The sequence below is a fragment of the Gymnogyps californianus genome, chromosome 12 (genome assembly GCF_018139145.2).
Source record: "Gymnogyps californianus isolate 813 chromosome 12, ASM1813914v2, whole genome shotgun sequence".
Classification (NCBI taxonomy): domain Eukaryota; kingdom Metazoa; phylum Chordata; class Aves; order Accipitriformes; family Cathartidae; genus Gymnogyps; species Gymnogyps californianus.
The window spans coordinates 5176001-5200853 of NC_059482.1; the positions used below are offsets into that span (position 1 = coordinate 5176001).

The 24853-nt window shown below is 41.5% G+C and overlaps 3 protein-coding genes across 3 annotated transcripts; 1 reads left to right on the forward strand and 2 right to left on the reverse strand.

Moving 5' to 3' along the window:
• Window positions 1-464: 464 nt before the first annotated feature.
• Window positions 465-8874, forward strand: MPHOSPH6 (M-phase phosphoprotein 6). The gene is made up of 5 exons (XM_050904266.1): window positions 465-545; window positions 4558-4670; window positions 6251-6341; window positions 7374-7471; window positions 7924-8874. Exons 1-5 carry the CDS (start codon window positions 495-497, stop codon window positions 8072-8074), a joined length of 504 nt encoding a protein of 167 aa, XP_050760223.1. The 5' UTR covers window positions 465-494; the 3' UTR covers window positions 8075-8874.
• A 5472-nt stretch (window positions 8875-14346) lies between these two features.
• LOC127021236 (arylamine N-acetyltransferase, pineal gland isozyme NAT-10) lies at window positions 14347-15219 on the reverse strand. Its single transcript, XM_050904212.1, has one exon. It carries the CDS (start codon window positions 15217-15219, stop codon window positions 14347-14349), a length of 873 nt encoding a protein of 290 aa, XP_050760169.1.
• Window positions 15220-19613: 4394 nt separating this feature from the next.
• On the reverse strand, window positions 19614-23638 carry LOC127021288 (arylamine N-acetyltransferase, liver isozyme-like). The gene is given in 2 exon segments (XM_050904264.1): window positions 19614-20506; window positions 23422-23638. Coding segments are annotated over 2 exon segments (1110 nt in total).
• Between the last annotated feature and the right edge of the window lie 1215 nt (window positions 23639-24853).

The window sequence follows — 24853 nt, forward strand, 5'->3', positions numbered from 1 at the left end:
CAATGCCGATTTTAAAAAATGAAAGCTCAACAAGTCAAGCAGTCCCCAAATGCCAATATGATAGATTTTATACTCTCTTTCCTGCTCTCTTTGAAATATCAGAAAATTATGGATGAAACCGTAAGCTGGCAGCCCTACAGAATGCACAAGCGTTGATAAGAAATCTCAGGTTCCCCTACTAATTTAACATTTCATACCGAGTCAGATTTATCTGCTGCTCACACACCCGATCTCCCTCACCCCACATAACCGGCTCTGTACAGGAAAGTTGCCTTTTTTAATGTTGTTTTTGCACCAACCGTGCACTCCCCCCGGCCCCTGCCCGCCCCGCCGCTACTCCGGGGTGTGGGCAGGGGCCTGTCCCTGCAGCCGCGCCCCGGACGCGGAGGGCGGAGCCGCGCCGCCGCCGGCTCCCGCTCTTCTTCCGGCTTGCGCGGCCTCGCTGCTACGCGAGCGCGGGGATCCAGTGCGGCCTGCGGGCAGTGCCAGCCGCCATGGCCGGGGAGGTGAAGACAAAGCTGTCCAAGAACCTGCTGCGCATGAAGGTGAGGCGGGGGGCGGCGGCGGGGCCCCGGGAGCGGGACGGGGGGGGGGGGGGGGGTGCCTGAGGCCCAGTCCGCGGTGGGGTGAGGAGGGGGCGGCCGGGCCCGGCTGTGGGGGCGCTGGGAGCGGCCCCCCGCTGCTGCCGGGGAGCTGCCCGCCGCAGGCCCGGAGCCGTGAGGCGGGCCTGGGCCGCGCCGGCACCCGACGTGTGTGCAGCAGGCCGTGAGGGGCCGAGCCGTGCTGTGAAGGGCGGGGGGGGGGGATGTCTCCCGGATAAACCAGGCCGTCTCGGGAGCCCCTTGCCTGGTTTGGGGCATTTTCCGTGTCTACACCTGGCCACGCAGCGTTTGTCGTGGTCTGACACGCAGGCATGACTGTCTCCTACCTCCCGTAACGCACGTTTTAAAATACGTATCTATTTATCTTCAGCTTCGCTTGCTCTTTCACTCAGGCCTGCAGCTTTCTGGGCTGCTCCCTTCCAACTGCGCCGGCAAGAGGCGATTTCAGAGAGCTGTCACCGAACGCCGGGCTGCTTTAAGCACTGGCGAGAGGTCGCAGGGGGGTTATAAACTAGGGTGCTGGAGGGTTTGATCCAGGAAAGCAACTTCATGATGGCAGCAAAAGTCTCACCCTAGCAAGAGCCAACTTTTGGGCACCACTTGGGAGTCTTTTCATGGTTTCTCTGCAGTTAGGTTACTTATCGTGAATAAAAATTGTAAGACTTCTTCCCCCCCCCACACACACAGGTTGAAATTAAAATGTTGCTTGCCTTACTTGGGGGGGCTTTTAATCGTGGGGGAAAAAAAAGTTTCCTTTTTTTTTTGTTGTGTCCATTTTTTTGTCTGTTTACATTGATGGCTAATAAAATACCCAACCTGAATGGCAGTGTTAACCGCCTTTCCCAACTCATAAATGCAAGGGCTGTTAGTAACATCGTGACGTGCCTCTTACCCTTGGAATTGTGAATCTCATGTCAAGACCAATGTGAAATTAGTCTCCGCTTACTGGCTAATGGATTCTGCTTCACGTCGTGTACTACAACACCTAATTCAGTAGAGTACATTCTTCTGTGATTGATGGTTCTTTATTGCTGGAAAACAACCAGTAGAAGTTGAGTTGCCATTATTTTTTTTTAAAATGTTAATATCCATTAAATTTTTATAACTGAATATGACGGGGCCTTTGTGGCTTCTTGCTTGTGGTGTTTTATTTAACCATTTTTTTCCCTACATATTTATATTTCAGACACTGGCTGAAAGGAGTTTAGCTGCCTTCAGTTCAATCTTTCGCATAAAGTGTACTCTGCTACAGTAAGATGGTGGAATATTTACCCCAATTAACAGATGCTGCTAATGAAAGACTAAAACTCGTGCACAGAGGGAGCGGAATACATCTTGCCTTGCTCTCAAAAGGGAGTAGATGTTGAGCTTAGTTAGCCAGCAGTGTATGATGGAGTAAGACACCCATAACCTGGATTGCAGCATCGTTATTTTTTCTTATTTTTATGTAATACTCTCTTTTAAATTTCTGCTCCTGTTGTTTGCCAGTTTATTAACCCCCTGGAGATTTCAAAAGCCAGTTTTTAGATTTTCTTCCTTGGAAGGCTGTGGAGAACCAGCCTGTGAATGTGCTGCCATGACATTTGCAGGTTTACAGTCCAGGCAGTAGTAACCAGCTTTGAAGAGATGAGTAGGTTTTGAAAAGGTCATACACAGACCTTGTAGTTAGCGCTTTCCTTCTGCAGATCCTCTTGTTTACAAATGTTTTAATTAATCCTTTAGCAGCTGCCTCCACAGGTACTGATAAGATGTATTATCACAATTCAGCAGGCGGGTGAAGTGGCACCCAAAGGTGACCTGTGATCAGTAGTAGTGTTGAGAAGACCATTTGCGCTAGGTAGTGGGCCACGTGTGCCCCCCGCTTGATGTCGGAGGATGGCTCGTGCTTTTAGATCTTGCACCATTTGACCCAGGTACCATTGCTTGGGGAAACAAATCCAAATAACCACTCAGTTACTGACTTACATACTCTGTGTCTACGACAATGGGTGTATTTTTAATTCATCCATGTGTGTTTACATTTTAGGTAAATGTGATCACATATTTTTTTATCTAGTTATTCCTGTAGTAATCTTTAGGAACATAATCTTTAAATGTAATGTGAAATGATTATTTAATTGGGTGCTTGTAGCAGAATTTCTCCTGTTGAGATTTCTGCCTGGCTAACCAATTTCCTTGAGCAATATGGTTTTCCACATGATAGATTCACTTATTTTCCTCAAGAAGATACTGTAATTTTAATTGGAAAGCTTTGACGTATTTTGGATCGACTCAGAAAACAAAAGTCAATTTTTCTTTCATTAAAGATCTTGTACAATGGATGCAAATAGAAATATAAATGGAAAATGAGACACTAGCACTAGATTGGCTTTTACTTTGGAGTTTGGTTTTGTTTGCTTGGGCATTTTGTAAAGACTGAAAAGGTGTGTGGGGTGTATATAATACATATATTACACATCTATATTACCTATATATTTTAAATAAGCTCAGTAATGCAGTTTTTTTCTGGGAGGGAGGTGTTTTGTGATGCCTTTTTTGGCTTTGTCCCCAACCAAGCCCATTTTAGGTGGGACCTAAACTATGTCCAAGTCTAGTGTTCCCCACTGGCACATTACCTGTCAGCCTGCAAGCTTATCTAAACACAAAAATGATGCTGCTCTAAATGAGAGGGGTAAAATTAGTTGATATAAAATTCCTCTGCAGTGTTGCGCATACAGGTATGCTTTGATAGCCACAAAGCAATTTTTGTACAGGAGTGCATATAAACTGTACTGGTAGACTTGCCTCTAGCTGGGAATTACATTGGTATAAATGTACACCTCTGACAGATACAGTTATTCAAACACTTTCTGTAGACCCTAAGGGAGGTCCCAGCTCCTAGGAATGTGAGAATATAAGGATTATTGCCATAAAATTGTGAAGAGTTCTGGTTTTTCAGCATGTTTGGTTAACATTGTTGATACTTAAATTGTCACTCAGTTTAGGCACCTGACTTGAGACAAATGGAGATAAAAGGGATGTTTCACATATATCAGGTCTGTAGTTTTGCGCGCTCAGTAATTTTTCATCGGCCGTGACAGATGTCCTCTTTTGCTGCTAGCTGTGAGAGACGTTACTGGTCCTATCTGCCTGTTCCCGTCCTCTGCCAAAGGTTATCACCGAGGAAGCAATTTACAGGACTGTCCTTGTATTAGGCAAAAATAGCAGTCTTAACTAAATTATTGGTCTCAGCTAATTTGGCAGACTGTTCCTGCAGTGAGTTAACAGTTGCTTACACATACTGCTTGACTGGTACTTTGGTGGGTCATCAGTGAGAAGTTGAGAGCTGGTAACATCTTCCTTTAGCACAGCTGGATACAGAAGAATTCTTTTTGTAGCCTGGGTTACTTTTTTCCGCTTCCAAAGGCGGGTTCCAGCCTTCAGAGCTACAAACGCAAGCCAGTTCATTAAATTAAATCTGAGAAAAGAAGAGAATGGTTGAAAGTATAGAGGTTTCAAAAAATGGCCAACCTGGCATGACCTACCTCTAGCTCTGAGCTCCAATGCTGTTTGTATGGGTGGTGTTGGTTTCTGATATGCAGCAATAACTTTAACACCACTACGTTCTCTCTGGCCTTTGTTGAAACGTTAGAAAAATCTTAGCAAAGTTATGGAGTTGTAACAACTCAGATCCATCAAAACTAATCAGGAAAGGTCTGTTTCTTTGTATGTAAGTACAGGTGTGGCTGACTATTGACTTCCAGTAGCTAGCTGTGATCAGCAGTTGTTTACTTTTCCGTTGCCTGTTTGCCGAAACTTAGACCAAACCCAGAGAAAAATCACAAAAAGCATTTACTTCTTATCAACTGCTAAATATTATGTAATGGATAATTGTCGTCATGTAATTATTGCATGTTCAGAACGTACTCATGATGCAAAAAACTGAAGCTGTGTGTTTATGTGTCTTTCTTTTTAGTTCATGCAAAGAGGTTTGGATTCACAAACTAAAAAACAACTAGAAGAGGAAGAAAAGAAGATAATTAGTGAAGAACACTGGTATCTTGATTTACCAGACCTAAAGGAAAAAGAGTAAGCTTGTACCCTTTTGTACTTCTTATCATCATTGGATTGTTGTGGAATGGGAATAGAATATACATATTTTTTCCTATAAAAGAAGGATTATTAATAGCCAATTAACAGAAGCAAAAATAGTGACAGACTGGCATTACAGCTTTTTTTATTACTTATTTTCAGGGACGTTCTCAAGGTTGCCTAGTGCAGTTTGACCTACTTTCATTTCTTGTGTGTGTTGTTTTCTTTCACTCACACATTCTTCTAGATGCATGTAATTAGTTTCTTTCAGGCAGGGACCAATTCATTCATTGCTGCTTTTTCCCTTCATTTGAAAAAAACAAGTTTGAAATGTTGTGTTGGTAAATTCAGCTCCAGTCACACAGTTAGGTCCATTCAGGACAGTTCTGTCTTCTTGAGTCCAGCTCACTTCAAATCCTGTTTTTGAAATAGGAGAGATAATGGCAAAAATAACAGAAGCCTTAGCTAATAAGAAAGAATATGTCCATTCCTGTAATTTAGAAAGGTGCTTTAAATAGCAAGAGAACTACTTTTAAAATTGCTTGATTTTTGTCCTTTCAAAAGAGGACAAAAATTCCATTGAGGGAGAACATACATAATTTTTAAAAAGCTAGGATCCACGGAATTAACTGTAGTTGAATAAGGTCATTGATAAACTATTTTCCATTAGTGTTGGTGGATATGACAAAAAGGTACTTGAGCTTCAGTTGCAGCAAGGAAGGTTCAAGCTGGACATTGACAGAATTTTTCTAACAATAAGGCTATTGAAGCACTGGAATAGATTGCCTGAGGAGTCACGGGATTCTTCATCATTGGAAGTCTTTTGAGGACAGGTTAGATGGACCTCTGCTGTTCGTGGTACATGTTTAACTGATCCTACCTTGAGGTAGGAGAATGAGCTTGATGTCTTCAGCCAGCTTCCTATGATCGTAGAACTTCGTTTTACATGGGAGATGAAGAGGATGAGGGAAGAGATGCATATGTGTGCAAGGAAAAGAAGGATGGAACAATTCACGGAAGTACTTTTATCTAACACATGTATTATGAACGCCTCAGGGTCATGTTTCTTTTCTTGCTCCATGCCCATTAAAAGACGAAAAAAGGAGGGAGAAAGGGGAAATCTTTCTCTGCTGAACAGAGAATTACACAGTGTTTTATATCCTGACAGACTCAACTAATGCCAGGTCTAACATCACAATGAAAAATTAATTAGAAGCTTTTGCTGGTATAGTAATGCCACCTGGAGAGTGATATTTATATGGTATTTTTATTCTGGCAAAAGCATTAATGTAGGTGGAATCATATCAGCAAAGAGTGCTTTTTGTCAGGAGAGTTAATTTTGCTTGTGGAACTGGCACAGCTTTACTGGCAAAAAGTATTCCTTTGCACTCCAAGCTCCTTGTATTGAAAGATTTATCAGAGCAATTAAGCTTCAGAAAGTAGTTGATGGTTTAAAATACACTGTGGTTTTGTTTATTTGTGCGGGGGGAAGACAGCAAATGATTTTTGGATTTGTTTAATTTGATTATTTTAAAGCGCACCATTTGACAAAATGCTGGGTTTGGGGTTTCCTGCAGGAGCTTTATAATAGAAGAGAGGAGCTTTATGCCGTGTGAGGATCTACTTTATGGCAGAATGTCCTTCAAAGGATTCAATCCAGAAATTGAGGTACCATTTAAATGTTCTGTTTTGAGGTGGTCTCGCATTAGGATTGAAGCCCTTGGGGATGGGGATTTGAATGTTCACACTGCATGCTGTTTTGCCTTTGCAGCATCTTCCATAAATCCTCCCATGTACAGCAAGTCCATGATTCAAACCAAAATGTTGATCAATGCAGCATCTGGTAAATAGAAGCTTTTTATCTCCTTGTGTTGATGGTCAGTAATTGCATGAGTCCTGCAGATTTTCCCTCCCTGACGTGAGGAAGCAGTCCCACATGCTGCTCACCAAAACAATAGCTCACATTTCCTCCTGCCATTTAATTTAGAGTCCAGTCTTAGAAACATTCAGTCCTATTTATTCAACACTTACGTGTGTAAGTAAGGGCTTAAAGTTCCAAACTAAAAATTCTGGGCAAGAGAGTCTTTAATTTCTTTCTGGCATGATTCATGCTGATAGAACTACACTAAGATAGTAATAAAAATGTTACAGCTGAACTGAAGCAAGAGGATGAAGGTGTAAAGACTAAGAGGTATGCAAAAGGCTATGCAAGGTGATTTACTAGGAGATTTTTTTAGTTATTTTGAACTTGCTCTGATTGTGACTGGCATATTATTGCTTCATGGTTTTTGCTAGTAGTTTATTGTAAATCCTTGCAGATATTTTTCCTTCTTAACAAAACAATTTCAAGGACTATGTGCTAACATCACAATGAAAAATTAATTATGATCTAATTCTCTGGTCTCCTGAAGATGTCTGGCGTGCCCTTGAGGGTGTTTGAATAGTACGATTCACTGAAAACCCTGTCTCTGTGTTGCCTCTTTTCCCAAAGGCAAACTCTAAGCTCAGCTTAGCAACAGGCAGGCATGTTGCCTTTTCTTCATGAGTTTTCGTAACAGTATGCTCTAGCCTGACCAGGAACAGCAAATAATTATTAAATTTGATTCTTACCTTTTATGTGTTTCTCCTACCAGTGAATTTCAGCATGGTTGCCATTGTGTTGGGGTTACATGTTTAAGCTATTTCTTACTTCGTTTTCAGAAGTTAATGATCCAAATGAACTCTGGGTGCAAGGAGGAAGAAATTGAAGTGGATGATAAAATGGAGGCTGATGTGTCAGATGAAGAAATGGCCAGAAGGTAAGTTATATTTTATGACATCATCAATATTAGCTAGCAATATGGTACGTTACTGCATTATGTGTGGGAAAATAAACCCAAAAAGCAAACAAACAAAATAAAAAACCCAACCAACAGATATGGTACTTTACAGAACTGATTTTCCAGGACTTCTGGTGTGTATTCACTGGAATCTCCATCACTTTTGGGGGTAAAATACCTTGTAGGGGTCTTCTGCCCTTTGATATCCAGGTATTCCATGCTAATTCCCTCCTTGTTCCATATTGCTAACAAACCCCAACTATCAGAATGAATAATAATGTAATAAGTGATCATGTAGTGCTTGTGCTTCTTAAGCTTCTGATGACCAGCTTTTTTACACTGCTTAAATTGTTGATTAGATTTATGATTTGCTCCGTTGAAGTTTTCTCTGATTTTTAGTAAAAGCTGTAAATTTATTATTATTTTTACAGATATGAAACATTAGTAGGAACAATAGGGAAGAAATTCTTGAGAAAAAGAGACCAGCGTGTACTCCAGGATGAAGAAGAAGATGAAGATGGGAATAGTAACACAAGACCTAGCAAAAAAGCTAAGAAAAAGTTCTTAAAACCTCAGGATTAATGTCAACTGCACAACTGGAGCTAATAGAAATGTTATCTACCAAATATAGTACCACAAACTAGACATTGTTTGGAGTTTTTGCTATTTAATGTAAAGGATAGATTTGTAAATCTGAGTCTGTTCTCATAGAAATTTCTACCATCCACATGACAAACATTTTTCAAAGTGGATGTGTATATAATGGATGTCATACATCCTTTCCTCTCTCAGCAGCTTTTAATGTGTGGGGCACTAATCCCATCAGTCTTTTTAAATGTTGTGCGTAACTAGATTGAGTGTCACATGCAATTGAGAGCAACGTTATTTACAATTTATGGTAGCATCTGAAAGAAATTTGGAGTAAAGACAGTAAAGATGAGCTTTGTCCAATCCAGTAAGGCAGTTCAGCTTTCACTGCTTTATTATGAAAGTGAAAACCTTTGCTGTCTTCAAATTGAAAAAAGTCAGCAGAAACATGTATCTGTTTTTTTACTGTGCTAAAAATAAGATGGGAAAAGAACAGAGAGATAAAATCCATTTTGTTGAATTTTATTTTTTATAAAGCTTATTTAAAAATAGAGGGGTTTGTAGTAAAACTTTTTTTTTAATAGAACAAGCCAAATATTGGGCAATGTTTACAGTTTGACACTTGAGCAGATTGTGAGTCTTAATTTCTGTCTTCCAAAAGAAGTTTGCTAATCTTGCTTCTTTTTCAGCAAAAAAAAAATCCAATCTTATAATTATCTAGGTCTTGTCGTAAAAGCATAATAACGGCTTCAGAAACATATTTGAAAGCTGAATAAAAACTGATTTTTTTTTTTTTGTGTGTGGTTAATGATTGTGGTTTAGCTAATTTAATGTAAAAAATGGTGCTTAATACAATCTGATATAAGAAGTGATCCTGTTTTGTGCTGGCCACAGATGTCCCCAAGGATTAGTTGTCTGCACTGACTTTCTCTGTTTAGCATGCAATGAAGCCGCCTGAAATAATGTTAGGACAGAAACATCGTGCTCTTTGGTCAGTCAGTGCTCTGGGCCTATTGAAAAATGTCAGTGTGGTCTTGTCTAAAATCATAGCAGTTCTCTATCCTGCCTTTCAACAAGAAATATTTCTTTCTATTACTTCATTTCCCCAGCTAAATGTCTAAGTTACTCATCCTTAATGCTGACTCTGGAGAAAGAGGAATTTGTTAAATTGAAGCAAGTAGTGGCCATTCTGTCATGGACACAAGAGGCTTTTTTTTCTTTTTTTTTTTTTTTTTTTTTTTAACAACTCAGTGAAGCAAGACATGAAGCTCAATATATAAAGAGACTGCGTGTCTGCTGTATTTTGCTGTGATATATGAACTATAATCCATATATCAAGAGCACCTCATTAGATATTCAAGATGGATTACACATGGAAAGAGAAATACACTTTTAACCTAGTAAGGGGACCTCGTACAGGTGGAAAGTCTGTGATTCATGATCTGAGATAGTTTTTCAGAGCTAATTAAATGCTACTGGTTCAATTACTTAAAACCTGATCATATATTATTGCTAGCTGAAAAGAAGTTAATGATGGCAAGACATTTTTCTTCCCATGGAAGATGTGACCTGAGCTAAGAAATGATTCATTGTTGGTCATCACAAGAAAAACTCAGAATATATCCCATTATTCTTTCTTGCTTATTAGTAGGAAAATGATTCCCCTCTGTCTGAACACATTTCTTCCATGGAGAGAGAATTTCTGCATAGCTATGCTGGATAGTTGCGGGGGGCAAGTGTGTTCTAGTGAACTGCCAGCAACCGGGAGATGTCACTGCAATTGCACACCCTGAGAGACAGTGGATTGGAGAAGGTTCCGGTGGTGTCATGTAAAGGAGCTTTTGGGCAATTTTGATAACAATTAGTGGCTCAGATGAACTCTGTGTGAAGTCTTTCTTTGTCAAGGCTCTATGCACAGAGCTCTCTTGCATTGGTCAGTCCAAGGGGGGGTAATTTTGTGCAGTTAAAGGGCATTCTGCCATACGTTGGTCCTCAATTTCATGTCATTTCCTGAGGCACGGCTGGAAACGTGAGTGGGATGGTGCATGGGTAAGAGCATGGGTGAACTCTAAACAGCTTCCTAGAAATCCCATGATTTTGGAATTTGGGAGGGGGAAGGGGTGGTAGTTCTGTTTCCTAAACATGCCCAACACCAACTGTGAGGAAATGATAGATTTTGGTTTGTTGTCTTCAAATCTGGGTGCTCTGCTATTCATGTTTAGCTGGTGGCTAGGTGAGCTATTGAAATGCTACAGTAAGACCAACTACTAATTTTTAGCACAATCTCTTATTCATGGGGAGTTTGTAAAATTCACCTTTAAAAGCACCATTCATAGTGCATTATTATGAGCAAGACAAAACTAAATATCAGCCCTATGTGACTTTTTAAATGTACTTTAAGTGCCCAAAGTTACAAGCAGGCATTTTATGATGGGATCTTCTGAAATACCCATCTATGTTTCCAACCTGATAGATACATATATATAGATATATGTAGCTTCCTAGCCAGGGTAGAAATGTTCTGCTGTATAAAATCTGCTTGAACTACTCTTGACAGAGATGTAAGTGTAGCGGTGAAATATTCATAATGCAAACCTACATTAATTCAAACTTCCTTGGCTCCGACACAGTCTCAAAAGCAGCTGCACTTTCATGTGCAACTTCCTAAGCTGTAGTACTTTCCCACATAGTCGTGTTTCTAAATGAAAAGCGTTTCTTCTTTGAGAACAAAAGCAAGTTGGGATAGGCAGTAAGCATTTTTGTTAAAGAAAATGGCTACTTGCAAAATTTAATTGGTAAAGAGTTATCAGACACCAGAAGTGTTTGTGCCTGTTACACTAAGGTACCTATTAAAGCGAACAAAGCAAAGTGTGCGTTGTAGTTTGTGCTCACTGACAGCTCAGTGTTAAGTTTAAGCAAGTCTCTTGTCAGGTGAAGTTTTGTCTCCCCCTTTGACAGGCTGACAGTGTTTATTTCTGTAATAACTGCTGATGTTGGAAACATGTAAGTATTGAACAACTTCATCTTTCTTGCTGATGTTTCTCATTTTGTTACTTTTATTCTGCTTAGTATTGGATCTTAAAAAGTCCAGGACCAGAGTCCAACTGAAGTGAACCATCCTGTATCCTCCCTTTAGTAATGCATGAGCTGATTAAACTTTGATTCTCTGGGGAGGGGGGAGGATGTGCAGTGGTGCCATGGAGTTTGAACTGTGTTTCTTCTGTTATGTGTCTTGTTTTCTAATAAGACACTCCATTATACAATTCTACAATCACGGATGGCTGTCATTGCCATTGGGCATTGCATGTGTGTGTAACGGGCAGCTGGGCTGGGATTCTGGGACTTAATCCAGCATTCAGACTTAAAAAGAAATTGTCTCGTCTTTCTGTTAATTGGAATACCATACTTTTAAATTGTATTTGGAATTAGACGAGTCCTGGGTGGAGGGTTATAAGCATTTGTTCTGCTTCATTTCAACAACAGTCAACAACTAAAACTGCACAATAGCTTAGGCTCTCATTAAACCTTTCTCAGAGAGTGTTAATAAAGCATAGTGGTGGTGAAGGATGTCAAACATCTCGTGTTTCCCTTCTGCATGTGAATGCATGTTTCTCTGAGAGCTGATGCTTTAAGGACTTGGTTGTTTCTTTTGAGTCTGGGAGAGCATCTGCCTTTACAATAATGCCTTGCTAATGGAACCCCAGCATGAGGCCTCTGGATTTGTTTGGTTTTGTTTGTTTTTACACCATTCTCATCTCAAACCTTTGAGACATTTTGGGTCTGGCATTCACACCTCAATAACCTGCTTTCGTCAGCTTTTGGGGAGCTTTAGTTAAACTGTGAAACTGTTCCTCAGCTGTACATGTTGACATTTCTTCGTGTGATCTGATGTTGCACAGTGAGGACCTGGTTATAATTGTGACATCGAGAGGAAAAATCCCACTCAGAGAGTGGTTATCAACAGATGGAGTCAGAGAGAAGGTTGAAGCTTCAGTCACCGGCAGCCCCGTAGATCTTTAGTAAGAACTGAATAGTCAAAGGGGGTGTCTGGGTTGAGTCCCATCATTGCAGGCACAGTTAAAAATGGCAGTATGAGTCTGTAGACTTCTGCCCAAGAAACCCTTGCACAGCATAACCTGAGCTATTACCTGGGAGCAACAGCAGGAGCATCTCTAGAGAAGTATGGAGGCAAAATAACCAGTCTGATAATGGCTGTCCTCAAGACGAGAGGCAGCAGCACCAGAAAACAACTGTAGTTCGTTGCAGAGAGCAATATGGTTTGGTGACCTGGGTGAATGCAGATGGGAATTTCTGTCAGCTAGAATGGAGGTGGTGAGTGTTTTGAAGCTTGTAAGGTTCCTTGGGGTCTCAGGGAACACCTCGGTTTGATCAATCATTTAAAAAGGGCTAAAAACCCTTAATGGGACCTTGGTATGCGAGAATAATATGAACACAAATTAGGGAACCAAGTCCTTAGTTCCATTATTTATAGAAAAAATGTGTTCCCACCTCAGTAAGATCCTTCAGTGTCCCCTATCACCTCCTGCTTGGCCCTTGGTTCCTCGTCCCCATGCAGGTACCTGTGCACCCAGGCCATCAGCTGCCACCACGGCTGGTCAGCAGGGAAGAGCTGGCACGCACCGTGGCCAGCCCAGAGCTGTTGGCTGCTGAGCCCAGCAGAGGAGGTGACTACTGGGCCTCCTCTTCAGTGATCGTCATCTTCCTCAGCCTACAAGCTCTTTTTCCAGGAACCTGTAGGAACTTACCATCTCCAACACTGCTGTCAAATTTGTTCAATATTGGCCTGTTTGGTTCAAAAAGTTTGTGGTGGGGAGATCTGGCCAGCAGATCAATAGCATGATCGAACAGACCGCGTTTACTTCACAAACGGTGTGTGCAGGAGTCATGCAGTTGTGTGGGGGGGCTGTATTTACAGCAACTCTTTATAGTTTTATTTTCCTTTATTTATTTTCAGGTATATGCTTATAGCATTTGTGAGATTTATGATCAGATGATGTCTTTGAGCAAAAAGACACACTATCAGTGGGAGGAATCAACATTTGACCAATACTCAGGATTATCACAGATTGGGGAGAAAGGGTGTTTTTCAGTGTTACTGCTATGTTTTTGATGCATTTGAGATTGTTTCCCCTTTCTCAGTGGTTTCCTTGTTTGGGGTTTTTGGGAAAAAAAAAATTAAAAAATGGGGAAATGTGATTGTGAAATAATTATAAGGAAAGGGATTCCTTTAGATTTGGTTGGCTCCTGGATTTTTTCACTTTGATACAGATGAATGAACTCCCTTGTGACACTAAAGCTCCTGTGCTAAGCAGTACTCATTCAGGATAGCCGTATGGACTCCCATATTTGCTATACACACAGAGGGCAAAATTAAGGGTATAGTAGGGTTAGCTTCATTGTCCGACCTTTGTTATACAAATAACTTGCAATGCTAAAAATACAAAATTTCCACCCCTTTTGGGATAGAAGTAAATCTAAGCCAGTTGTGATGTTTAGGCACCATTCACCCTTTATTAGGATGATTACTTATCAGAAGCAAAGCTTGTAGGTATCTCCTTAGAGGCCATCAGCCACAGTAATGCTGCAATATATACAATTTGCCTCGCCAGAAAATATGTACATACCAAAAATTACTTTGGGCAGTTTACTGCAGCAATGACAAAAGGGATGCACATGATGATAATTTTCATTTTGTACTATGTTTTGTCTAAGGATGATGGTGAAAGAATTATGCCTCCTAATGCTCCTTTCAAAGATGACATTGTTTTACTTATATTAAAGGTAGAGAAATGAGATGAGCTGCGAGTGGTTAGATCTTGTGAAAAATGAAGTTCTAAATGTGTACTTCATTGTCTAAATGCTCACAGATGACTCTTCTCCCTATAATAACCACAGAAAATGTGTTGGCAGCATATCACAATTAATAATCCATACTCCTACTTATGTGCTATAGGCACTCCAAAATTCCCCAGACATATTTATTACCCAAGTTTATAACCAGATTCAAATCAGATCCTACATTTGTGCCAAAAATTGAACTGCAGTCATCTCACAGCAAATAATTCTACCTGACAGAAGAGTCTTAAATTCCTGATTTTTCCCAGAATGAAATTCACTTTAATCTGGTATTAATGTCTTTTTCCTTCAATTGCCTGCAAAAGAATCCCATCATCTTACAGTAGTGATTGCGCAGAGAGTGGAAGGTACTGTACATACGTAGCATTATTGTAGGTTTTTCTGGTCATCTAGATTGTGTAAAATCCTTTGACGTTAATTGGGACAAGTTTTCTATCTAGGGTTATGTTGAATTTCTCTTTGAGTGTTTTTTCCACCTCTTCATCTTCAAGAGTTATGAATTCCACCAGATCCATATTTTCCTTGTAGTTGTATGTGGTCTCAGTGAGTGTCCACCCAATTAGCGCTCGAAAGCCGTCAGTGGTCTGGAGGGTGCAGATGGACTTCTTTGTAAAGAGGGAATCTGGAGACGTCTGAAGGTATGTGCATTGGAAACGGAAATCTTCCACTGTCCGTGGCTCAAGGCTGAACATATAAACTTTCCGACACTCTTTTTTCTCCAGAAGATCAGAATTAGAGAAATTTTGATTGGGGACGTATTGTTTTCGTCTCATTTTCTCAAGGTACCAGATGGCATTTTTTTCCGTGAAGCGAAAGACACCAGGAGCCTGGGGCTGGTCTTTCCCCGACACAAGCTCCATCGGTTGCCACATCTGATAGGACACACCAAAGCCTCCGTCAACAATATAGGCTTTGCCATCAATAACTACCTTTACAAGGAGATGGGTCATGATGGTGGCATATGCGTTTTGGTGTGGATTGAACACATATGCTCCCAGAAAGCTGGCGTCGTACCCCAGGCGTTTCAGGACCCAGCCCAACAGCTGGTTGTTTTCCATGCACCAACCACCCCGCTTCCTCTGCACGATTTTGTTATAAACGGGCTCCAACTCCAAAGTAATTTTCTCCCCGCAATGGATGCTGAGGTTTTCGAAGGGAACAGCACGGATGTGGTGCTGGAATATATCGGTTAAGGTTTCCAAATCTTGTTTTTCAAGGGAACCTTTATAGCCAGTTCTCGCAAAATACTCTTCAAGGTTCATGTCACCTGTAAAGGAAGGAATTGCATTTTGGTTTTGTTTCTTTACATCAATGATTTATGATGCTGTGAAAAACTGCCCAGGCTGCTGCCAGCAAAGATGCTTTAATCTACTGAACCTCATCAGAGCAGTTTTTAAAGGTAACAAGTATTCATATCAAATGGTTCCCTGAGCAAAGAAGAGCAGTGCACGTGACGGTTTGCTTTTTGTCTTAGAGTCATCCCTATGGCAAACAGCTGATGCAATTTCAGCTTGATATGCGCTGGCTGCGAAACGGGGATTTGCTGTATTTGCATTGTAACAGTGGGGTTAAGAAGAAATGTAAGATCACGCTAGGGAGTGTTCAGGAGGGTTCATGAAAACCGGTCTAAATCCACTGTTCAGTGAAAGGAGTGTCAGTGGGGGAAGCAGGGTCGTCTGCCAGCTGGAGGGAGGATAATTTGAGCCAGGATTCGCATGTTCTTTTCATGAGTCTGCCACTGATCTATGTGACGGTAAATGAATTGCTTGTTCGGTACACGTCGCTCTTTCATCATTTACAAAAGGTGAAAATGATATTCCCTGTACATTTTGTAAAGTGTCAAGTTTTATTCAGATAATTATAACTGAAAAAAACCTCTGACCTTTGCAAGAGTCGCAGACCACTGAGTCTCTTGTCTGCTCTGAGTGTTGCACAAACTAATTTTGGTGTTGGAATAATGAATCTGAATGGAGGCAAGCGACCTAAAAGACAAAGAGCACATCTCTATTCCCCGCTGGGCCCCGCGTCTTGCAGGGTGCCCTGAAAATGGACAGGGGCTGCTTTACATCTCTCTAGTCCTGGCCTTTCTCAAAACTCACTTTATTCCTTCCAGAGGAGGCGTAACAGAATTACCGAAGCCTCACACAGTGCATTCCTGGTCTGTCCTGCCTCCAGCAGTGCCCACCTTCTGGCCTGCCTTGGTAGGACTCCTCATGAACAAGACTGCTGGATGAGGAACTACTCAACTTATTTTCTGCCTTCTAATACCGTGGGAAGTCATGCACAGTCATCTGGCTTTCGGAACGGCCCCTCACAGTCTGCTGGCTATCGTTATGAGCTGGATGCTCTGTAGGTGTCTGATAGACACTGTTTGTAAAATACACTGTAGATTGCTTGCTTAGGTATGGAGCTGGGCACAAAATGTTTTGAAGGCTTGAACCTTTGGAAGGAAAGCACTAAGCGTTTCAGCAGTCTAGAGTTACTGCAAATATTTAGCTTCTTGACAACCCACAAAGCTACTTGGAAATCTTTTGTGCATACAGTAAGCTGAGGTTTAGACACTTAGTATTAGTGACTCAGGAAGACTATTGTATTCAGATGAATTCAGTGGTGAACTGTTGAATGTTTACTGCAAACTAGAATTTCTGAAGATGATTTTCAGTGATTGATAGATACATGATGTGCATATGCATGGTATAGAAGCAGCTGTCCAAAGTGAATGGCGAGCCCTATCAAAAACTGCATGTTATCTTCTACAGAAAGGAATTTAGCTTCCAGTGATATTTAAGTGTATTGTTGGAGGATATTCTCAATGCAATATTTGTTAAGGATAACATAAGACTTATGCCACCTTTTTCTTTTGATTTGCAGAATCCAAGTCTATCTGATCCTACTCGCTCAAATTGTGAATGCTAAATAGATCACACCAGCATAAAGCTGGTTCTCGAGTTTATATTATTTGTAATTTCGCTCTGCAGCTCCTTAATACGATTGATCAGCATTAGATCTTGACCGTAGGAGATGAAAGCTACCATTCTTTTGAATTGTGAGCAGATCAGATGAAAAGCTAGATACTGAAAAGGTAGTCCCAAAAATGTGGCTATGATTTATGCAGAGAAAAACATCAGCAGAAGAACTTTAAAGAACTATTTCTGAATGTGCAAATGAAGGTGTTCATACAAAAATATTCCTTACTAGGACTATACACACTATCAGCAATTCCACTGCTAAAATTCGTTATCTGTCTACCTTTATCCTAATACATCAGCACATGGACTTTCTGGGGTACACAAACCACAGTTTGTAATTTCTTTTTTTTTAAGTTGTTTCTAAAGGACTGTAATTTTATTCCCATAAAGCAGAATCTATTGATTATTAGATTGCTCTTCTGCTTCCTTTGCATTTGTAATATTTTTAAATAAAGTTAAAAATCTAAAGGAATAACTTCCAACAAGAGGTTGGAGTTCTAAATTTATATCTACTATTGTATCTAAACAAAAGAATCTCTCTCATAGTCAAGTGAATCTCCTCCTGAAGAGCAAGAGAGAAGAACTGAAATTGCATTATCATTGTTTTGCCCTCTTTAAGAGCCCACGTTCAGCAGGCAATATTTTAGCTCTATATCCACAAATTTTTATCACATTTTTCCTAAAGAGAATATTGCTTATGTTATTGCCCATGACCTTTACCATCATAAAGAAACCAGGTTTTTTGTTTCTTTGTTTGGAGGGTTTTTTAAGAAAATAAACTTACCTCTTAAGATAGCCTTATTTATTTATCGATGTGTTCAGCTTCTGGGTTATTTATTACTGGGGCAGCAGTCAGTAAAGCCAGAGTGGATACAAATTGTGAGGATTGTCTTCCTCTCTAAGCTCTGCTGGCCGTCACTCCTGAATCTTAAATGCCAAGAGAGGGCAGAGTCCACCCAAAATGAATGCACATTTTTGGACTTCACTGATCCATGAGCAAATTAAACTTTGTTTCTTCTCTATTAGTAGATGTTTATGTTTTCCCCTGGTTAAGACCAGACTGAACTTGTTTTCCATGTAAAATAATTACAGCAGACAGTTGCAAACAGCTCCGTAACTTTTTAAAATTAAATTATCATTATTTTGCAAGCCAGCACTTTGTGGTGGAGGATGGTCATCTGCTTCCTTGTGGGTGCACTGAATTGCCAAGGTATTGCAGGCTGCGTGTTCCCACACTCCGCGGATGCACAAAATGACCCTTCTTTGCCCACAAAGGAACTTTTTCATTCTGTTCAAATCTTCACCTGCAGCAGGTAGTTATTTTGGAGCTCCCACACCTAACGAATAGCATGACAAATACTTATTTGCACACTGTTGTGTGTGAGAACAAAAAGTAATGCATTTCCTCTCTAAAACTTGCCCTTCTGCATCTTCAAAGTGTTGCAGGGCTGTTTATTTAATTCTCTCCCTGTCAAGCATGTCTCCTCTTCATTTGACAGAGGTGGAAAGTTGGAGGTCCCTTTTGAGAAGGCAAAGAGCCATTAGACTGTATCGGGAAAGCACATGAGTTCTAGGCACATCAGGTGCCCCGTGAGTCTGTGATTGACCAACACAAGTGTCAAAGTCTTTTCCTTGGCTGAGGACAGATGCTCTTCTGTCGCCCTCTTTCATGACACATCCTGTACAGTACCTGTCACAGGTATCATAAAGTGAAAAGGCTACATATAACATGCTGTGAAACCACACCGGTGGCATGTCCTGACTTCCCCGTGTTTTCTTTCGCATCTGCGGTATTACTTATTTAAGGTAGCTTTTGTGCAGAATACCGTTTGTAATAAACACAAAGAGTTTTATCTATAATATTGTCATGCCCTCTTGACGTCGCAGGAAGGTTACGCCCCAAAAGTTTTTGCAAAGGTTGATCTAACTTTGTTTCCATTTTTGATACCTAAACCTGATTTAAGAACTGTTGAATTGTCTCAGCTTCTATTGATTTTGTTTCGATTTCAGAGACACAGAAAAATCAGACTCAGAAAAATTGGTCACTCAAAATTAGAGAGCTTTGGGGGTCTTTTAAGTGCCCTTGCATAAATAGCTCACTTTAAGTCAATTTGTGGTAAGGGAATAGGACTCAAGTCTTTCAACTTATTTCATCGTAAGCTAATCAGCACCTAATAGTGGCTTGTTTTGAGAAAGTCTTAACCTTGCTTTTTTTTATGAGGTCTTTGAAAGCCAAATTCAGCTCAACTTTCTATTTCAGACTGTTAAAGGAAGTGAATAATCTGTAAAATTCTGTTGAGAAGAAGATTGGAAATAATATCTAAAACGGTTAGAGGTCTTTTATGTAAAATGGTAACACACTTTCTTCTGTATTGTTTTGGTCTCCTTTGCCACAAAATATATCTGAAATAAAATGAGATCCAGAGAGGTGGAACATAACGTTATGGAGTCAAAAAGCAATTTCCATACGAGCAAATTAGAGGTAGTAAGATGTCTCAGTTTCTAGAGGAGAAGCTCAAGAAAAAATAGGCAATCAGTATATGCAATTAATTAGCAATGTACTTAAATTTACCAAGCTTTGTGTTCATCTGACTAGCTCAACTTTAGAATCAGATTAATGTTATTAATGTTAATTTTAGAACTTTTTATATTGGATATTTAAAGACCCATCTAGCACAGCGTTAGAATTAGATTGTATCCACTATATTAGGTGGCAAGCCACGAACATTTATTGGTACGAGTTTGTTCTCCAGCACTATATTGAATTTGTCTTTCAGTGTCTTCTCAACCTCTTCATCTGTAAGAGTTGTGATCTGCACTAGGTCCACGTCCTCCATGTAGTTATACTTTATCTCAGTGAAGGTCCATCCAACTAAGGCATAAAGCCCTTCAGTGGTCTGGAGACTGCAGATTGACTTCTTGTGAAGTATGTTATCTTGAGACACTTGTAGGTATGCGTTCAGCTCCTGGAAGTCATTTATATGTCGTGGCTTGAGAGTGAATGTATATATTTTTCTGATATTCCCCAGTTCTGGAGTATCAGTGAAAGGGACACTTTGCTCAGGAATATAATGCTTCCTTTTCACTTTCTCGAAGTACCAGGTGCCATTGTCTTCCATGAAGCGGAAGATGCCAGGGATCTGGGGTTGATCCTTCCCAGAAATCAACATCAGTGGCTGCCACGCCTGGTAGGCACCACCAAAACCGACATCTACTATGTAGGACTTTCCCTTGATCACCACCTTCAGTAGGATGTGATTTATCTCAGCAGCGTATGCCTTCTTGGCAGGGTCATAACTATTTCCTCCAAGAATACAGATGTCATACCCTAATTCTTGCAAGGCCCAAAATAAAAGGTGGTTGCTTTCCAGGCACCATCCACCACGTTTCTTTCTCACAATCTTATTGTAAGTAGATTGTAAATCCAGTTCGATGGTCTCCCCGCAATGCATGCTGAGGTTTTCAAAAGGAATTGCCTGGATGTGATGCTGGAAGATGAGTGTTAAGGTTTGCAAGTCTGTATCCTTATGGGACTCATTGTAAGAAATTCTTGCGAAATACTCTTGAATGTTCATTTTGCCTGTGTGAGCAGAAAAATAGCCAGTTACTGTTGTGCACCTCTCAAGGGGTTTACTCCTATTTCTGTCGCACAGGTTAACCAGCCTGCAAATCTAGCCTAGGCCATTTTATTGAGGATTTGAAAGAAACCTGTGCCCTTGATAGGAGATGAATGCAGGCTAGACCTGCCTGTGTCATCTGTATTTCTTAAAAAAGACATGAGGTTAGGAGCAGGCAACAATAATGCTTTTGCTTTCTCTCTCTCAGATGTTGCCTTCAAGCCAAGTGGATGTCTTTCCCATGGGAAGACACGGCACGTGGCACAACAGAGTCTCTGGCCCTGGCTGAGGGTCCCACCTGACAAAAAATTTATAAAACTGACAAACAACAGGTTTGCAGAAAAGGTGCTACACCATACTGGCATAAAATGCACAGCAATTTCTTACTGTTTCTTTTACCATAACAGGTAAGCAATTCTTTATTTATCCCACACGTAATTTAACTGGAAGGTTTTACATTCATGGCTTTAGCTAACTGGGATTAACATCTCAGTGTGTCACCATTTTAGACAAGCATCCATGTGAAGTAGATTGTTGTTTTCTTAATCTCTTCAGTTTCCCTGTGGAGTTCAGACAGAGGTTTGACCCTGGCTGTTGAAAGGAAGGAACTGTTAATTTTTCTAACCTAAGGGTCAGAGGAATTGATAATTACTAAGAATACATTCAAGGCATATTCAGTGGCTTTTGGTTTCTTTTACCATCTTTTACAAACCAAAGGCCTTAGTTTCAGCTCAAATTATTGGATATATTTTGTGTCTTCATGTCTCTGATCTCTTTTCCTTTCATTAGCAGAAAGAGACTGTCATTGGTACTGGCTGTGTGGCCAAGATACAAAAGGTTCCCCATAACGCTTCTAATCCACTGACTCATCTGGTATCTGCAAGGATTTCTTTCGCCTTTAATTTAGAATTAATTTGGCTTTTTTCCATGCAAGGATATTGGTTTCCAGAACAATTCACGATCTGCTAAGCACTGTATTAATTTCCAAAATGTCTGAGGATTTCTTGCTCCTTGAAATTGGTCGCACGGTCCCTGGGAGGATTTTCCAAAAATCATTTGATCTAGATGAGATGGGAGAGATTACCTTCCAGCAACTATTCTCAGCTTTGGTCCAACTGCTCCCCTAGGAGCGACCAGCAGTTTGACCCGATGTCCATGCCAGCACTCAAGTGAGTGCTGGGAGCTTTTGAAAATCCCACCTCAAATACATAGGTGGAAATACCCCTGCCCCAGCAGGTGAGCACATCAGATGACCTAATCTCTAGACTTTAACCCCAACTTTGATGCCAGCAGCACAACTCACTTGACTTAGTTGTATTGCTCCTGATCTGCACTGGTACCAGGATTCAGACTGCCTGATGCAAAAACACAGGAAAATGTAATAAAATAGAGGACTATCACAATAAGGGAATAAGAAATAAACATTTCCACTTCAAAAAGACCCAAAGAGGCTACACGAAAAAACAGTAATGTGTCTTTGATACTGCATTTTATGGGTTTTTTCCATCCCTTTTTTAGGACAAGGGCACTCATCTCTGGCAGGATCTCCTTGGAAACGCTGGCTGTAGAAAGCCATTCCCTCCCCAAGACACAGCGCATGTGTATGCTGGCAAGCTCATCTTGTGGTCCTCTGCCTCATTTTTCTTTCTATTCCCACTTTTAGCCATTTTGTGTAGCCAGATAGAAACATCGTTTCCCTGTGACGGTGTCAAGCTGAATCTCTGTGAGGGGCCCAAGCAAGTCCGTTAGCCTGGTGGGTCTGAAAAGCTTGAAATTTGCTTTCAAGCAAAAACTGATCTGTCCCTGCTCTGGGCCAGCAGCAGCAGACCTGATGCCCTCCCTGTAACCTGTCCCCTGGGTCTGGGGGTCCCCATCGCTATGGCGAGAGTGCAGCATATAACCAGCTCCCCTCTTCCAGCCATGAGCAACCTCCCCAACGAGAGCCTCCACGGGGTGCTGGCAATGAGGCTTCAGGAAAACATATTTTGAGAAACTTGCAGCCCGTGCCTCAGTTTCCCCAGCTGCCCCCTCTCTGGCCTCATCAATGTAAAGTCTGTATAGTACAGACAGCCTCATGGTGGCTGACAAAATGGGCTCTGGTCTCAATGAATACTTAAAGAGGTTTAAGTATAATAAAGCTGCAGTACAAAATCATTGGCATTAGGGAGCATTCACGTAAACCAGTGTTTACTGCCTTGCCTCCCCAGAAGCATCTTTTCTTCTTGGCACAACCGTTCCCACCGCGCTAGTGACAGGGCTGCAGCAGCGAGCAAGCCCTCACCCAGGGGACAGTTTGCATTCTAAAACTGCATTGCCAAATAGCTTAAGCCTCGGTCCAGATCTCAGTCTTGTTTACTTTTGCTCCTGCAGCAGCCGAGCTTTGTTCAGCATTCGTGCAGCTTGGTGGGCAGCGAGATTCAGACATTAGTTCTGCCTGTCTGCAAGCGTCCCTGGGGATCACTGTGTCCTTACATAATTAGACTGAATATTAGGAACAGTTCTTCTCTGCTAAAATTCATGAGAGGCTTCCAAGGTTGGATCCTCTTGCACATGCCTATACCATTTGTTTGATTTTAACCTACACTGCGAGACAGCAGCTGGGTTTTTCATACACTCTGGCTCAGCACAAAGGGGTTAGTTTAAGTCTCCAGCACTTGATCTTTGTACTCGGACAATGCCTTTGCAACGCCAATGCGTGCTGTCGGCCCTGGGGCTGCTGTAATTTATACTTTGCTAATATGCCTACAGTACTAAGCACATGGTACGCAGACCCGCAGGGGTGGGCTTTTCCAAACAGGCTGACCCGCAGCTGCAGGATGAAGTTAAAGATCAAACACTCGAGCGCTTACCTCTCAGCCAGCGAGCTCAGGCTTTCCACCCTGGTTTGCTCCAAAGTTCCCAGGAAGAGTCGTACTGGGAACTGCTGCTCTTAAAGGTCCAGGCTGCCTTTACTGTCTGGCAGGGACAGTGTTGTCCTCCAGCAGAACAGGAAAAGAGGGGAGAGAGTTTCTTCTTTTATAATATTTTATATTCTGATGGTTTTATTGGTTTATTTGTATTGACATATGCGTAGAAAGCCCTGTGATGCAATTCATTATGTTAGGTGCTGTACAGAAAGCCTGAAAATGATCCAGTCCCCAAATTGCTTACAATATTGAGTAGATTTTAACCTCCCACATGACTGACTGAGAAATGAAGCCCTCCAGGAATGCAAAAGAGAAATACAGTATGGATATCGCAAGCAACTTTTGTAAGTGGTTATAACCCCGTCCTCAGCCCCACAGGTCACCCAGGCCCTTCAGTCCCTGAGGCACCTTGATGGTTGCACCCATGCTGAAGAAGCAAAGCAATAGTGCAAATTTTGATACAGATTTTACATTGTTGACACTCATGTGGCCTGGATCCCTGTAGGAAACAACTTATGATAGAGAGATAGTAATCCAAGCCAAAAAGTCACTGATTGATTGCTGGGGGATGGCAACTGTTGAATTAATCACACCACACTGAGCTATTCTTTGTGCCTGATACCAGACCCCCAAAGCGACAAGGTCAGATTTGCCAAGTCATTTAGGTGTCTAAATCCACTTAGGTTCAAAGAGAAGCCCTGTCCTTCGGCAGTGAGGATGCTGCTCCTGGAGAGCACTGTGCACCCTGAGCCTGCTATGCCTTCAAGGATTTGCCTCCAAAGTTAGTGATAAGGAAAAAGCAAACTAGTGCAATCTGACATGAAGAGCCTCTTTTTTTTTCCCTTCCAACAGAGACCTTCATTCAATTGCTCAGCAATAAAATCTGCTTCCGTGAGCGTGCTGAGCAGAAGGTCCAGAAGCACTGAGCTGTGCCACGAAGCAGGCAGCAGCCAGAGCAGCAGACGGGGCACACACTCGAGATGAGTCAGCTGAAAGGAAAGCAGGTTTTCCTATTATTGTTTGCCCTTCACATGCTGAATCTCTGGGGCAATGGACATAACGCCCTGCTCCTTCCCCCGAGCCTACGAAACAGCCCAAAGCACAAGAAACACCCAGGCACAGGGAGAGGAACGGGCACAGCCCTTTCTAGATGTTTCCCATGTCTGTTCCCACAAATGATGGAGTTTCTTGGCTCTGCGTGGATCTTCTCCTGCCCCACACCTCTGCAAGACCTGGTCGGGCTTTTATCTCCGTCCCGATGCTCTGCCCCAGCTGCCAGGCTGCTGCAAGGATAAACCCACCAAGTTTAGCTCCTTTAGCTCTTCCACTAACGTGGGGACCAAAGGATAGAGCTTGCAAACAAGCCAGATCCTGGGACAGTTTCTTCTGACCATCTATGTTGCA

What these genes read in the sequence shown, in the direction of transcription:
- MPHOSPH6 (XM_050904266.1), top strand. Translation starts at nt 495, where the DNA reads ATGGCCGGGGAGGTGAAGACAAAGCTGTCCAAGAACCTGCTGCGCATG. An exon ending in AGAACCTGCTGCGCATGAAG is followed by an intron (nt 546 to 4,557) that starts GTGAGGCGGGGG and finishes CTTTCTTTTTAG; the next exon opens with TTCATGCAAAGAGGTTTGGA. An exon ending in GATTCAATCCAGAAATTGAG is followed by an intron (nt 6,342 to 7,373) that starts GTACCATTTAAA and finishes CTTCGTTTTCAG; the next exon opens with AAGTTAATGATCCAAATGAA.
- LOC127021236 (XM_050904212.1), bottom strand. Translation starts at nt 15,219, where the DNA reads ATGAACCTTGAAGAGTATTTTGCGAGAACTGGCTATAAAGGTTCCCTT.